Below are 17,262 nucleotides of genomic sequence, written 5' to 3'. Positions count from 1 at the left end.
CAGCTGGCATCCTTGTTGTATTCTTGAGGCAACAGATTAGGCAACAGGGTTAAAAGACATTATTCAATCCATAACCACTAGATGACAAAAGACAGGTATTAATTTTTCAATGTCCCACATTAGGGAAAATAAGGGCTCCTTTGGAGGAAGTGTACCAGGTACATCTCACCTGTCCAAAACCCTTTTGCGCATTATACTTAGTTTGGGCTGAGGGAAATATTTTAGGTTTCCCCCCTCTCAGACCTCTGGGCTCTTTCTGTCCAAGCCATTAGGACCAAAAAGAGAAACCAGTTTTAAAGTGAAGCCCACAGACCACCCCATTCTTCACTAACTCAGTCACTTAGTTCAGACAAACCATTGAGTCTCTGTATGGACATTTTAATGATATTGGTTATTTCCAATTATTAACATGGTATATGCTTTCATTTATTTGTATCTTCCTTAATTTATTTCTCCAGTGTTATATAGTTGTCTGAGTACAGGCCTTTTACCTTCTTGGTTAAATTTATTCCTAGGTACTTTATTTTTTTTATTGCTATAGAAAATGGGATATTTTTTTTCTGGTTTCTATCTCTCATATTTTATTGTTGGTGTACAGAAATGCCTTCAATTTCTGAATATTAACTTTGTACTCTGCTATATTTCCAAATTCGATTATTAGGTCTAAGAGGTTTTTGGTGGAGTCTATGCACACTATCATGTCATCTGCAAATAATGACAGTTTTACTTCCTCTTTTCCAATGTGGATGCTTTTTATTTCTTTTTTCTGTCTCATTGTTGTGGCTAGACTTCCAAAATTATGTTCACTAAATATGGAGAGTGGATGTCCTTGTCTTGTTCCAGATCTCAGGGAGAAAATTTTCAGTTTTTTCTTTTTGAGTATGATGTTGGCTTCAAGTTTCTCATATATTGCCTTTATTATGTTGAGGAATGCTCCCTCTATCCTCTCTTTTCTGATTATCTTCATCATAAATATGTGTTGTACTTTATCAAATTCTTTTTCAGCATCTATTGATATGTTCATGTGATTTTTGTCTCTCATTTTGTTTATGTGGTGTATTATGTTTATTGGTTTGCCAATATTAAACCTTTCTTGCATCCCTGGGGTGAATCCCACTTGATCATGTTGTATGATCTTTTTAATGTGTTGCTGGATCTGGTTTGCCAATATTTTCTTGAGGATTTTCACATCTATGTTCATCAGTGATGTTGGCCTGTAGTTTTCTTTCCTAGTTGTGCCCTGACGTGCCCTGGCTGGTTTGGCTCAGTGGATTGAGCGTCGGCCTGCGAGCTAAGTGTCGCTGGTTCGATCTTCCAGTCAGGGCACATCAGAGAAGGAAAACTCTGATTCCAAAAAACCTCCGCTGCCTTGCGGCATACCTCTTCAGGGGAAAGGCTAAGGGAGTAAACCCCGACAGAAAATCCGGAGCCGGAGTCCCTAAGGCGGTTTGACGTTGTAGTCAACACCGGCAACTCCTGCGGCGCACCTGAAGCCAAGCTGTATTGACTCCGTCTTTCCCTTGGACCCTTCAGCTGCGAAGAGAGGGGGGGTCTGCTGCATGGGCAACAGCAGACCCTCCATATCACCCTGCCCAGGCTCTGTAGCTTCAGCTTCACTGGAGAGGACACTCCAGCGTCATCGCAAGATGTCGATTCAACACGGGAGGAGACAGATACCGTGTCACTCCCGAGTCGGACTGCACAGCCATTCTCGGTGGTGCAGATAGACTCTTAAGAAGCTACACCATCGTCTCTCGAGACGGACGGCTGTGCCCTGACGTGACTCAGGATTTCTGCTTCATCTGGATTCAGTTTTGGAAGATTGCGTGTTTCCAGAAATTTGTCTATTTCATCCAGGTTGTCAAATTTTTTGTCACATAGGTGTTCATAGTAATTTTTATAATCTTTTGTATTTTTGTGGTATAGATTGTGATTTCTCATCTTCCATTTTGATTTTATTTATTTGGATCCTCTCCTTTTTCCTGGATGAGTCTGATTAAATAGTTGTTGATTTTTATCTTCTCAAAGAACCAGCTCCTGGTTTTACTGATCTTTTGAATTGTTTGTTCATCTCTCTGCCATTTAAAATTGGTTTGATCTTGACTTCCGGCCAAGATGGAGGCTGAGACGGACGCGCTAGGTCTCCCTCTACAACTAGAGAGGAATACAACTACTTCAAAACAAAGGATAACTAGAAATTCCAGAAAATAAAACTACACGGAAGCCCAACATATGAAGTTATAAACCAGCGGCGCTCTTTGGGCAGGTAGGACGAGCGAAATGGGGCGGTGCTGTTTGCGGTCGCACCTGGGACAGCGGCGGGAAGAACAACCCCAGCTGCAGTCGAACCCCCGGCAGTTCACGACCCCAACGCTGGGGAAAGCAGCCACCACATCGCCTTGAACGGTGAGGCCCAGGGGGGCGGGAGGACGGATCCCAGTCTCCTAACGGAATAACCGTGTGAATCCATCTTGGACCCCCGCCCCAAAGAAAGCGCCACAGGGCTGCGAAATAGGTCGCGGACAGGCACCGGTCGCTGGCTTGTGACGACAAAGCACCACGGCACAGCAAGAAAGGCTGCCAAAGGGCGCCGGTCGCTGGGTCATTACGAGTACACAGGCACTGCCCCCTACAGCCGGCCCAAGAAAACAAAACGCATCTATCAAAATGAGGCAGACAACTATAGGAATCCCGGTGGCACAGCTCACCAGGCAACAGATGGAGAACCTGACAGATGAACAGATAAGAAACCTGTCAGATGCTCAGTTCTGGGCCATTGTTATCAGGTGGCTTACAGAATTCACAAAAGATCTGGAAAAAGATGAGAAAGAAGCGAAAAACACTCATAACGAAAGGAACAAAACCACATACGAGACAGATGGTGAGGAAATAAAATCCAGAGTTCATTTCAACAAACCGGAATATGGAGAAGGAACAAGCAGTCAACCAATGCAGAAAGAGGAAATGGGAAGCAACGATGAGAGGATCAGAAACCTCTGGGACAGCTATAAAAGGCCCAACATAAGAATCATTGGTTTGCCAGAGAGCGAGGAAGATGAACTAGAACTTGAAAAATTGAGTGAAAATATAATAAAGGAGAACTTCCCAGACTTGGGGAAGGAAATAGACTTACAGGTCCAGGAAGCACAGAGAGTTCCAAAAAAACTGGACCCAGGGATAACCACTCCAAGACACATTATAATCAAAATGTCAAAAATTAAAGATAAAGAGAGAATCTTAAAAGCAGCAAGAGAGAAGAAAAGAATTATGTACAAAGGGGTCCCAATTAGACTATCAGCTGACTTCTCAAGGGAGACCCTGCAAGCAAGAAGGGACTGGTAAGAAATATTCAAAGTAATGAAAATCCAAAACCTACAACCACGAATACTCTATCCAGCAAAATTGTCATTCAGAATAGAAGGACAGAGAAAGTGTTTCCAGGACAAAATAAAACTGAAAGAGTTCATTAGATCCAAACCACTGTTATATGAGATGTTAAAGGGACTGGTTTAGAAAAAGGAGGATCAAGACAATGAAATCTAAAATGAAAACTGCATCACAAGAAACAACAGAAGCTAGGGAATTGAAACAAAGGCAAACTAAACAGGCAACGAGAGTGGGAAAAGAACTTTAGGTACGGGGAACATATTGGGGGGAGGTCAACAGGGAGGGGGAATGGGGAGAGGGAGGGAGATGATACAGGAATTAAGGATCATGGTAGGAGGGAATGGAATAGACAGAGAGAGGTTGAGAAGAACTGTATGCACAACTAATGGACATGATCTAAAAGGGGGGGACAAGTGGAGGGAGGGGGGCCACCGGGTGGAGGGGAGCAGAGGGAAGGGAAATTGGCACAAATGTAATATTATAATCAATAAAACACATTAAAGAAAAATAAATAAAATAAAATTGGTTTGATCTTGATGATTTTCTTCTTTTGCCTCACTCTGGGCTTTGTTTGTTATTGTTCCACTAGTTCTTATAGCTGTAGGGTTAGATTTTTTATTTGAGATTCTTCTGTCCTTTTTAGGTAGGCCTGTATTGCCATGAACTTCCTTCTCAGGACTGCCTTCGCTGGGTCCCATAGGTTTTGGGTTGTTGTGTGTTCATGATCATTTGTTTCCAGAAGCTTTTTGATTTCTTCTTTGATGTCATTGTTAACCCATTCATTATTTAATAGAATGTTATTCAGTCTCCATGAATTTGAATGTTTTTGAGTTTTTTCCATGAGGTTTGGTTTCCAGTTTCAAGCCATTGTGATCTGTGAAGATGCTCAATATAATTTTAACTTTCTTCAATTTGTTGAGGCTTGTTTTGTGTCCTACCATATGGTCTCTCTTTGAAAATGTTCCATGTGTACTTGAAAAGATTATATATTTTGCTGCTTTGGGGTGAAAGGTGTTTTTTTTTTTTTTTTTTTTTTTTTTTTTAACATTTTGGTGACTTTATTATCTCTTACCCTAAAGATAAAATATATCATGCTAATGTAAGAAAATAAAAGGAAGATTTATAGAAATCTCTATTTTCTTTTTCTTTTTTTTTAAATGCGTTTTATTGATTATAGTGTTACATTTGTCCCAATTTCCCTTCCCTCTTCTCCCCTCCACCCGGTGGCCCCCCTCCCTCCAGTTGTCCCCCCCTTTTAGACCATGTCCATTAGTTGTGCATATAGTTCTTCTCAACTTCTCTGTCTATTCCATTCCCTCCTACCATGATCCTTAATTCCTATATCATCTCCCTCCCTCTCTCCCTTCCCCCTCCCTGCTGACCTCCCCCCCAGTATGCTCCCCATACCTATAGTTCCTTTTCCACTCTCGTTGCCTGTTTAGTTTGCCTTTGTTTCAATTCCCTAGCTTCTGTTGTTTCTTCTGATGCAGTTTTCATTTTAGATTTCATAGTTTTGATCCTCCTTTTTCTAAACCAGTCCCTTTAACATCTCATATAACAGTGGTTTGGATCTAATGAACTCTTTCAGTTTTGTTTTGTCCTGGAAACACTTTCTCTGCCCTTTTATTCTGAATGACAGCTTCGCAGGATAGAGTATTCGTGGTTGTAGGTTTTGGATTTTCATTACTTTGAATATTTCTTGCCAGTCCCTTCTTGCCTGCAGGGTCTCCCTTGAGAAGTCAGCTGATAGTCTAATTGGGACCCCTTTGTACATGATTCTTTTCTTCTCTCTTGCTGCTTTTAAGATTCTCTCTTTATCTTTAACTTTCGACATTTTGATTATAATGTGTCTTGGAGTGGTTCTCCCTGGGTCCAGTTTTTTTGGAACTCTCTGTGCTTCCTGGACCTGTAAGTCTATTTCCTTCCCCAAGTTTGGGAAGTTCTGCTTTATTATATTTTCACTTAATTTTTCAAGTTCTAGTTCATCTTCTTCGCCTTCTTGCAAACCAATGATTCTTATGTTGTGCCTTTTATAGCTGTCCCAGAGGTTTCTGATCCTCTCATCCTTGCTTCCCGTTTCCTCTCTCTGCACTGATTGACTGTTTGTTCCTTCTCTATGTTCTGGTTTGTTGATATGGACTCTGGATTTTATTTCCTCACCATCTGTCTCGTATGTGGTTTTGTTCCTTTCATTATGAGTGTTTTTCGCTTCTTTCTCATCTTTTTCCAGATCTTTTGTGAATTCTGTAAGCCACCTGATAACAATGGCCCAGAACTGAGCCTCTGACAGGTTTCTTATCCGTTCATCTGTCAGATTCATCTGTTGCCTGGTGAGCTGCGCCACCGGGATTTCTATAGTTGTCTGCCTCATTTTGACAGATGCGTTTTGTTTTCTTGGGCCGGCTGTAGGGGGCAGTGCCTGTGTACTCATCACAACCCAGTGACCGGCGGCAATCCGCAACCTTTTTCGCCGCGCTGTGGCCCTTTGTCGTCACAACCCAGCAACCGGCGCTGTTCCGCAACCTATTTCGCAGCCCTGTGGCGGTTTGTGTGGGGGCAGGGGTCCAAGATGGATTCCCGCAGTTATTCCGCGAGGAGACCGGATCCATCCTCCCGCCCTATGGGCCTCACTGTTCAAGGAGATGTGGTGGCTGCTTCTCCCAGTGTTGGGGTTGCAAGCTGCCGGGGGTTCCACTGCAGCCGGGATTGTCCTCCCTGTCGCTGGGATTGTTCTCCCTGCCACTGTCCCTGGTGCGACCGCAAACAGCACCACCCACTTTCGGTCTTCCTACCTGCCCAAAGGGCGCCGCTGGTTTATAACTTCATACGTTGGGCTTCTGTGTAGTGTTATTTTCTGGAATTTCTAGTTATCTTTTGTTTTGAAGTAGTTGTATTCCTCTCTAGTTGTAGAGGGAGACCGAGCGTGTCCATCTAAGCCTCCATCTTGGCCGGAAGTCTGGAGTGAAAGGTTTTGTATATATCAATTAAGTCCATTTGATCTAGAGTGTTGTTCAATGCCTCAGCATCCTTGGTGTTTCATTGCTTGGAATTCTGTCCATTGTTGACATTGGGATGTTAAAGTGCCCTACTATGAGTTTGTTGTCATTATCCTTCTTGAAGTCCTCCAAGATTTTCCTTACATATTCGGGTGCTCCTGTGTTGGGTGCATATACATTTGTAATGGTTCTATCTTTTTGATGGATTTTTCCCTTAACTATTATGAAATGTCCCTCTTTGTCTCTTTTTATGGTCTTTGCTGTGTAATCTGTTTCATCTACATATTCGGGGCTCCTGTGTTGGGTACATATACATTTGTAATGGTTCTATCTTTTTGATGGATTTTTCCCTGAGCTATTATGAAACGTCCCTCTTTGTCTCTTTTTATGGTCTTTGCTGTGTAATCCGTTTCATCTACATATTCGGGGCTCCTGTGTTGGGTACATATACATTTGTAATGGTTCTATCTTTTTGACGGATTTTTCCCTTAACTATTATGAAATGTCCCTCTTTGTCTCTTTTTATGGTCTTTGCTGTGTAATCTGTTTTGTCTGATATAAGTATTGCCACCCCAGCTTTTTCTTCATGCCCATTTGCTTGAAATACTTTTTTATATCCCTCCACTTTCAGTCTGTGTAGATCTTTTGTTCTGAGGTGGGTCTCTTGTATACAGCATACATGTGGGTCATGTGTTCTTATCCATTCAGCTAGCCTATGTCTTTGACTGGAGCATTGAATCCATTTACATTTAAGGTTATTATTGATAGTTACTTATTCATTGTGATTTTTTTTTTTTTTTTTTGTATCTGTGTTTCTCTCTCTCACTCTCCTTCATTTTCTTACACCTATCTCTTTAGCATCTCTTGCAATGCTGGTTTGGTGGAGATGTATTCTTTTATCCTTTTTTTATGAGAAACTACTTATTTTACCTTCCATATTGAAAGAGAGCCTTGCTGGGTAGCATAGTCTTGGTTGTAGGCCTTCATTTCCTGTTGTATGAAATAATTTTTCCAGTCTTTTCTGGCTTGTAGTGTTTCTGTTTAGAAACCCGCCGATAGCGTTATCAGAGATCTCTTTTATGGTATTTGCTCTTTCTCTCTTACTGCCTTTATGATTTTCTGTTTGTCTTTGAATGCTGCCATTTTAATTATAATATGTCTTGGAGTCGGCCTCTTTGCGTTCATCTTTTTTGGATCCTCTGTGCTTCCTGGACTTCTGAGACTTTTTCTCTTGTCATGATCAGGAAGTTTTCTGGCATTACTTTTTCAAGCAGGCTTTCTATCCTTTACTTTTCTTCTTCTCCTTTGGTATCCCTATGATACAGGTATTTTTATGTTAATATGTTGTCCTGCAGCTCTCACAAACCCTCTTCATTCTTTTTAAGTCTTTTTTTATTTTGTTGCTCTGTCTGGGAGTTTTTTTTTTTTTCTATGTTGTCCTGTAGCCTACAGATTCAATCCTCCGCTTCATCTGGCCGACTTTTGATTCCTTCTACTGTGTTCTTCAATTCAGAAATTGTATTTTTCATTTTTCTGGTTCTGTTTGATAGGGTTTTTTTTTTTTGTCCTTTTTAATGCTGGTGTAGTTTTCAGTTCCTTGCAGCTTCCGTAGGGTTCTTTGCAATTGACCTGTAGTTCTTTGTAGTTGTCCTGTATTTCTTTGTAGTTTCCCTGGAGATATTTGTAGTTCCCCTAGTCTGTTGTAGTTTTCTCAGAGTTTGTTGCCTTTGTTGAGCTTCCTCGCTACCATAATTTTAAATTCCATGTCTGATAATTTGCTTGCCTTTTATTTCTTTTATCACACCTCCCGGGAATTCCTCCTTTCCTTTGGATGAGGTGTTGTTTCTTTATCTCCCCAGTATAGGTGACTCTTCTTGTTTGTTTCTTCTTCTTAGATTGATCTGCTTTAACTTCCTGCCTTCATGATGTGACCTTCTGTGGCAGGAGTCTTGTAGGATTTAGTGTTGCAGACTCTGTGATCTCCTGAACTTGATGCTCTGGGGAATTCCTTTATGCCATATATTTGGGCTGTCTGGTAGTATTTTGATTTTGGTTATTGTTGTGTTGCTCTTTGTTGAATTCTTCCCTTCGTCTAACTCACTTAAGAGTCCCTCCGCCCACCATCGCTTGTACACTGTTGTTGAGCTTCTTCTAAAACAAAACCACTGGCCCAGGCAAGAAACATACAGCCAGAAAGATATTTCTCACCTTCAATCACTGTATCAACTGAAAGAAGACTATGAATAAGGTTGTTAAGAGATTAAGACTATTACTACAAATGAAAAACAAATAAGAATTTACTAACTGAAAGAAAAATGATTTTTGAAAGAGGGGAGGAGCAATAATAGTAGTGAGTAGGGACAAGTCAAAGAAAGAGAGAAATAAAAATTTATATTGTATATAAAAATGGAGGGAAGAATTCAGAATATAGTAAGACAGGGAAAGCATGTAGTATTAGATTTAAACAAGTTATAAAAATATATATATAGTGTGTGAGAGAACAAAACACAGAAAGATAAGGAAGATGAACAATAAGAAAAAAAAGACCAAATTAGAAAAAACTTTTCACCACAGCACTATCGACAACCTATGAACTAAGATGAATATAGGTGGGATGGAAGTAAAAAGTAAAAAAGAAAGAAAGAGAAGCTTAAGAGATGTCTGAAGAAAATGGAAAAGCTTTTGAGATGATATAGGGCAGAGGAATAATAAGAGTAAGGAATTAGGGACTTCCAGCTAAGAGGGAGGCCTGGACAAACACGCTGCATCTCCCTCCACAACTAAGAAGGGATACAACTACCTCAAAACTAGAGACAACCAGAAGTTCCAGAAAATCGAGCTGCATAGAAGTCCAACAAACAAAGATATAAAGGAGAAATATTCATCCAGACAGGTAGGAGAGGCATACCAGAGCAGAGAGGACATTGTGTGGTGGAAGCAGCAGCGGTAGCAGTGGCAGGCCAGTGGAAAGTGCAGTCACGTTTTAAAAAGTAGGGAGAGACACCTGGGGAGCACTCTCAGCACCAGACCATAGCTCATGGTTCCAGCTCCTGAGAAAATAAAGCCTCATTTCTTCTGACTGTGCAAACTAGAGGGGGTTGTAATGGAGGAAGAAACTGTCCATCTCCTATATAGTCCGCTTGTTTCAAGGGCCTCCACAGTCCTAGAACATCTGCAAATCCACCCACTTTGGAAATGCTAGGCAGGGCAACAGCTAGAGAGGCACCAGCCCCATACAGGAAGTGGGATAAGTGCCTGGAAAATGGGCGACTGCTGGGCAAGTGGCATTGTTCCCTCTGAGACCCCTCCCCCACATACAGCGCTACAACTTTGTGAAACAGGTCACCCGTACTGACGAACACCTAAGACTCTGCCCCTTACAATGTAACAGGTGTGACAGCTCTACCTAAGACACAGAGGCAAACAAACACAGGAACCTGTCAAGATGAGGATACAGAGAAGTATGGACCAAAAGATGGAATGGATCAAGCTTCCAATGGGAGACCTAAGTGACGAGAAGATAGCCAACCTAACAGACATAGCGTTCAAAACACTGGTGATAAAGATGCTCACATGCTTAAGAGATATGCTTAAGTACAGCAAACACATAAAGGAAGAAGTCAACCTTATGCTAAATGAAATGAAGGAAAATCCTCACAAAACCAATGGTGAAGGAAAGGAAACCGGGGTTCAAATCAATGATTTGGAACATAAGGAAGAAAAAAAAGAGTCAACCAGTACAGACTGAGGAAACAAGAATTGAATAAAATGAGAGGCTTAGAACCTCTGGGCCAACTTTAAATGTGCCAACGTCTGAATCATAGGAATGCCAGAATTAGAAGAAGAAGAGCAAGAAATTGAAAGCTTATGTGAAAAAATAATGAAGAAAGACTTCTGTAATTTGGCAAAGGAAATAGATATACAAGTCCAGGAAGCACAGAGAGTCTCAAACAAGAGAGACCCAAAAAGGACCACACAACACACATCATAATTAAAATGCCAAAGGTTCAAGATAAAGAGAGAATCTTAAAAGCAGCAAGAGAAAATGAGAGTTACCTACAAAGGGGTGCCTATAAGACTATCAGCTGATTTCTCAAAAGAAAGTTTGCAGGCAAGAAGGACTGGCAAGAAGTATTCAATGTGATAAAAAGTAAGGACCTACAACCAAGATTACTCTATCCAGCAATTCTATCATTTAGAATGGAAGGGCAAATGAAGTGCTTCCCAGACAAGGTAAAGCTAAAGGAGTTCATCATCACCAAGCTCTGATTATATGAAAGAAATGTTAAAAGGGATTTATTTCAGAAAAAGAGGATCAAAACTATGAATATTAAAATGACAACAAACTCACAGCTATCAACAACTGAATCTAAAAAATAAAAACAAAATCCAACTAAGGAAACTAGAATAGGAACAGAATCACAGGTATGGGAATCATTTGGAGGGTTATCAGCTGGGAGGGAGAAGAGGGAGCAATGGGGAAATATTGCGGGGATTAAGAAGCATAATTGGTTGGTACAAAATAGACAGGAAGGAGTTAGGAATAATATAGAAAAGAGTGAAGCCAAATAACTTATATGCATGACTCATGGACACAAACTAAGGGGGGTGGGATTGCTAGAGGCAAGTGTAGTGCTGGGCAGAGGGGAGCAAAGGAAAATAAAATTGGGACTACTGTAACAACATAATCAATAAAATATACTTAAAGGAGTGAGGAATTAAAACCAGGCTAAGATAGTGAAAAATTGAAATTTAAAATGAAAGTATGAAAGGGCTGGAGGAAATTACAAGTTGAGTAGGAGAGGGGTATCATATGATTGGAGATTTGAAAAACCCAAATACTGAAGATATATGAATAATGTTGCAGGACTGCCATAACTACCACCATATTACACTCAGTGGGCACAGAGAGATCAAGGTGGGAAATGGGAAAAAGAATACGAGGTGACTAGTGACAAGAAAAATGGTATGGAGAGGCTTTAGAGGTGACAGATGGATGAAGGTTGGAAAGGAGCCATAGCAAGAGAGAAGATAGAATTTAAAACAAAAATAAGAAGAGGATATCAGATGGTAAAATTGAATGAGAAGAGGGAGGAGCAATATATGAGATTTGAAATAAACCTTGATGTAAATAATATAATTTACTTATAATGCGCAGACTGGGAGGACAAGAAATGACTGTTGAAAGGATATGCAGGAGACAAATAACTCCTGTAGAAAATCACAATAGAATTTGTCTCGACAGTATCTGGATTTTTCTACTTCCTTCTCTTTCTGAATCTGCCCCTGGTGACTTCAGATCATGTTCCAGTCTGGACCTAGGCAGCCTGTTGGACTCCATCAGTGTTCTGCTGCCTGTGTTTGTCTCAGTTTTTACTCTAGTTGCTCTGTATTCTGCAGTCAGGCTTGAGCACCATGGGGCGGGGCCAAGTAATTTCTTTGGGTAGGGCTATTGCTTCCCCTCCATCGGATGCCATTTGGAGGGGAGTGGTCTGTTTAAAAGATTTCTCCTGCAGCACTGGAAGTAAGTCTGCCCTGGTGTCTGGTTCACTGCTCCCCCAGATCTCTCTCCATGACACTACTGCTCCAAACTTCTCAAGCGTCTCTAGTCCACTTTACCCTCATTCTGCCAGAGCCCAGGGCAAGTGGGAACCAATGCAGTCCTGTGCACCCTTCCCTCAAGAATCTTGCTGCACCTCCAGCTATTCCTCCCCATTTGGCAAAAACAAACAAACAAAACCCTGCTTTAGGCCTCTTAGAGACAGTTGCCACCTGGCTCACTCTCAGCTCTGCCAGAGAGCCCAGCCTGAGTTCCACTCCCCACTCCTCTCACGGGAAATCTTCAGAGCACTGAAAAATCTCTGCCCACGCTGAGCTCCCGCCCATGAGAGCTCAGCCACCAGTCATGGTACTCCAGAGTCTCCTCCAGGATCTGCACCAAACAGTTCGCTATGAAGCAGCCTTCTCCAGCTGCCCGCGGCTACAAGGCTTAACTCCAGCCAGTGTCCAGTCGGTCATTCAGATGATTTCTCCACAATTAAGCCGAAATCCCAGACCCATCTCAGGAGGTGGCAAGTGCAGCCTAGACTCACTCCTTTGCCCTCTTGACTCCCCTAATTTTTAAGATAGAAGTGGCAAATTGAGAGACTTAATTATAATTTAAAGTTAATTTTAAAATGTTAGAATTGATATATTGAGATTATTTCATCTCTTGATTCTGTTTCACTTTAATGATTTTAAATTAATTATGTATTGTTTTGTCAACTTTTTTCCTTTTGTATATCATGAATATTTTTCATTCCTTAACTGTTTTGTAAAACTTAGCACTTAGCAATTACATTATTATTTCATTTTCTGTATATTCTATGAATTGTTTTAGAAACCTGTTTTTGGACAGGGAGGTTAAAAACTGCCTAAGCAATTTTTTTTAAAGATTTTATTTATTAATTTTTAGAGAGAGTGGGCAGGGTGAGAGAAAGAGAGGAAAAGAAACATCAATGTGTGGTTGCCTCTTTTGTGCCCCCAACTGGGACCTGGCCTGCAACCCAGCCATGTGCCCTCACTTGGAATCAATCCTATGATTTGTAGGCTTGTGCTCAATGCACTGAGCTGCACCAGCCAGGGCTAAGCAATTTTTATAATAGAATTTTAAGGTCTTTTTTACTTAAACAGCTTTTCACTTCATGGTCCTGTAGGTTTTTAGAGATGAGAACACTTAGGAGTATGGCATTATCTTTTCTTGGTAGGTTATAGATGTCACTGAAATGTCTGGCTGAACTTTTGAAGGACTGTTCTCAATTCCTAGAGTATGAAATACAGCTCTGCTATTTACGTCAGAAGCTTCATCCTCCTGATCTTTCAGTTGAGAGCTTGAGAAATGAATTACTGATAACTTCTTAGAAACTAAGCTTACCAAAAAAAGCCAAAATTATTTTGACCTCAGAAAAAATTCGTGCAAGGAAGGAAAAATCTGAGTATTATATATGGCTCAGTTGGTAGTGGTAATGATAGAAATTGAATATTCATTAAAAATATATTTGAATATTTATTTAGCCTGAAATAAAATAAAACCATATTTGAAGGATAGGGATAATGCAACTACACAGATATGAGGTGGGTAAAAAGTAACTGAAACTATGACTTCCATAGTAAAAAGTCAGTAGATAACATTTAAAGCTGAAAATTAAGAAGGAATAATATTGGCATGTTATTTGAATGAATGGAGTTTAAATGCTAAAAGGTGAAAGTTGTTGCCTCTAGACTTGGGATATGGGCAAAAGGGTAGCAGGGATGGAACTATTTAAGCTTATCATAATTGTTTTTGCAGAGCTATTTTTAGAAGTATTTTTTAAATTTATTTTTAGAGAGAGAGGAAGGGAGGAAAGAAAGAAGCCATCGATGTGTGAGAGAAACATCAATTGGTGAGAGAAACATCAATTGTTTGCCTCTCACATGCCCCCAGCTGAGGACCTCGCCCACAATCCAGGCATATGCCCTGACTGCAAATTGAACTGGCAACCCCTTGGTTTGCAGGCTGACACTCAAGCCACTTAGCCTCACCAGCCAGGGCCAGAGCTATTTTTAATTTATGTTCAGGTAAAAAGTAATAGAAATTTTCAAACTGTGATCACCTGGGAGTTGTTTTTATTTTTTAATCCTCACCTGAGGATATGCTTTTATTAATGAGAGAGAGAGAGAGAGAGAGAGAGATCAGTAAATTGCCTCCTATATGTGCCCTGACTGGGAATTGAATCCACAACCTTTTGTTGCATGGAATAGCAGTCTAGCCAACTGAGCCACCTGTCCAGGACTATAGAAATTTTTTAAAATCCTGATTCCCAGGTCATAATCTAATAATTAAATCAGAATGTTTGGGGGGTGGGAGCCAGGTATCAATATATTTTAAAGATCTACTGATGGTTCCAATAATGCATCAAAGTTTGGGAAATTCTCTTATACCAAATTTTATCTTGTGGTTTAGGGAATCCAACCAGATTCCTGAGTTTTTAAAGGAAGTTTTGGTATAGATGGTGTAACCACAAATGGAAGAAGATGGATATGCTCTGGACAATTATGGACAACCCATTCTTAGGTTCAGATCAGCCTCCCCATAGTAGAGGACTAACTGGAAACCCTCCTGCTTCAGTGTCTGGACATATGCTTTCATGCAGGAGTCTCTGATCTTTGCCTGTCTTCATGCAATTGATATCCCTGTGGTTTGAGGGAGCTCATATATTTGTCTAAACTACCTCTTACATCTCATAACTTGTCTGTGTTTTGTAAGGGAGGTAAAAGTTTTGCATGGAGAAGTGGGTTTTAAAAAATTTTGAGCTCTGAGGCAATTATGTTAAGCCTTCCATTTTTTCCCTAGCTCTGGCTCCTGTGGCCTCTGCTCAGTGAACGACTTATGAGGAAAACTGACCAGTTCTTGCAACTCTAAAATCATGGCTCATGTAAGTTGGGTTTTTCTCTATGAAATGTAATTTTTTCTCAAGTTTTGTGAACATTTTCATTTTTTACCCTGAAGCTTCCTACCAGAGTCCCATCCAAGAGCTTCTCCCATTCTAGTGAGGGGTAAAGCCCATCAGCCCAGGCCCCTCCTATGTGCCCTCTCTTCTCCATCAATGTCTGTCTGTAAAGTGAGTGGATTACTCAGCATCTCCTGTATGTTTGGTTTTTGTCTAGAGTAGAGATAAAGCAGAAATGAGGTCTCTAGAGAGAAAGATTTGATCTGAGACTCTTAGGACTAGAGAATACTTCAGAGTAGCACTATCTTAAAGAATTATAATATGAGCCACATGTGATTTTAAAATTTTATAGTAGTCACACATTGAATGTTCCATTGAATTAATGCCTTCTTTATGCAATGGGAAGCATGTCAGCCTCATAAAAAGTAGAGAGTAATATGCAAGGCCCTTACATAATTTTAAACTTTTTAGTAGTCACATTATAAAAAGTAAAAAGAAATGTACAATCAATATTAATGTTTTATTTAACACAATATAGGCAAAATATTTCAATGTGTAATTAATATAACAATTATTGAAGTATTTTACATTCTTTTTCCTTTGAAAGTAGTATCTGGTGTGTGTTTTATACTTGCAGCACATCTAAATTTGGATTAGTCACAATTCAAGTGCTCAATAACCACATGTGTCTTAAGCTAGCATATTGGATACTGCAGCTTTAGAGATTTTGTGTAATATAAATTTTAAACATAATTTATTTTAAAATATAGTCATTAAGCCTAAGATCTATAAACCTGACTGTTGTGTATTGAATAAAAATATTCAGTAAAGGATTTGTTATAATAAGGGAAAATGCTGATAGACTATAATGATGAAGTTAGGTCCGAAAGATTCTTTTATGTTGACTCTTCTTTTTTTTAAAAACAGAGATTATATGGTTCATTTGGGGAAAAGAATTCCATCAGTTTTTTTCTCTAATCCTTAAAGGAAAAGAGGTTAGAGTAAATCACAATTATTGAGAATTTTTTAGGCACATGGAAAGCAGTGTTCTTATGAACACTTTTAATTAATCGGGAAATTCTGATATTTACCTGAATATATATAAAATTAGGTATCCCACAGTACAGAGGCAGTTTTGCTGATAGCAGTGGTAGGCAAACTATAGCTTGTGAACCAGTTTCAACCCATAGCCTGTTTTTGTATAGTCTATGTCTAATTATAAAATAATTTTTTTAATGAAGGGAAAATGGAAAGGAAATGAATGCAGAGACCAAAACCTAAGTATTGGCCCTTTACAGAAATAATTTTACAATTAATGTGTGGGTTTGTCATTTCAGGACTTGGTAATATTCAGAGATGTGGCTGTAGACTTCTCTCAGGAAGAGTGGGAATGCCTGAACTCATACCAGAGGAATTTGTACAAAGATGTGATATTAGAGAACTATAGCAACTTGGTGTCAGTGGGTAAGCTTACCTGTGTCAGGTCATTTAGAAACTCACAAGTACTGAATTTCAGGGCTGTCTTTCTAAAATATGGCTGAATATTTGCTTTGTAGTTTGAGAATAGGCACCTTCAGCTACTAAGCTGTGAAATAGCACTTTCAGCTTCTTCCATAATTTATTGACCTTGACCTCTTCCCTTTGCCTTTTCAGTAATTGCTTCTCTTTAGTGACACTTAATGTAAATTTTTAGACACAGCAAAACAATTGTGAAAGAAATCTGGTTTCATACTGCTGTAGCTACTCTATTATCTACTAACTCACCCTGTAAGTAAGAAGACAGCATTGTCTGACTCTACATACCTATTGAAAAAGCCTATATAATATATGTGATGGATTGAATCAACTGTTAAAACTCAAGTGGACATCTTCAATTCACTGCAAAGGACTTATATTTTAATTGATTTATGATTAATAGTTTAAAATACATGAACTACTACCATTAAATTAATTATTGGCAGAAAACTATTTTACTCTAAGGAAAATATCAAAAAATAGCAAAAATAGTACCATATGTATATATAATTTATATACTGTAGTCCCTCTCTATATCGCGGTTCACTTATCACGGCCTCACTGTATCACGGGATTTTTAAAAATATTATATTTAATTTATCGTGGATTTTTCACTATATCAAGGGATTTTGCGGTACTGTATACATATGTTAAAGTTTCACGTAGATTTAAGAGTGTAGAATAAATGTAAGGTTCCTACTTCACGGGGGGGGGTGTTCTAGAACATAATACCCGCAGTGAGGGAATACTGTATATAGTACTGTACTAAGTATTAGGGACTTATCCAAGCACTTTATGCTTATTGAATCAAATGGCATAGGAATATTGTGGGTAGACATTATTCCCCTTTAACAACTGAGAAAACTGAGGCACTAGTGACCCAGGTGACAGGCAGG

The 17,262-nt window shown here is 39.6% G+C and overlaps 1 protein-coding gene across 2 annotated transcripts in view; it reads left to right on the top strand.

Annotated features, from left to right (window-relative positions):
- Positions 1–17,262, top strand: part of LOC149994577 (uncharacterized) — a 57,048-nt gene that overhangs the window by 28,082 nt on the left and 11,704 nt on the right. For both annotated transcript variants that reach the window (XM_090260684.1, XM_090260683.1), the window contains 2 exons: positions 14,755–14,836; positions 16,189–16,315. In XM_090260684.1, coding sequence (XP_090116810.1) covers positions 14,828–14,836; positions 16,189–16,315 — 136 coding nt within the window. In that variant the 5' untranslated portion in view covers positions 14,755–14,827. The remainder of the gene's footprint in view (positions 1–14,754; positions 14,837–16,188; positions 16,316–17,262) is intronic.

This window comes from Furipterus horrens, unplaced genomic scaffold (genome assembly GCF_987537825.1).
Source record: "Furipterus horrens unplaced genomic scaffold, mFurHor1.1.pri manual_scaffold_13, whole genome shotgun sequence".
NCBI lineage: Eukaryota > Metazoa > Chordata > Mammalia > Chiroptera > Furipteridae > Furipterus > Furipterus horrens.
Note: the sequence above shows the minus strand (reverse complement) of the source record. Positions and strands in the feature narration are given on the sequence as shown.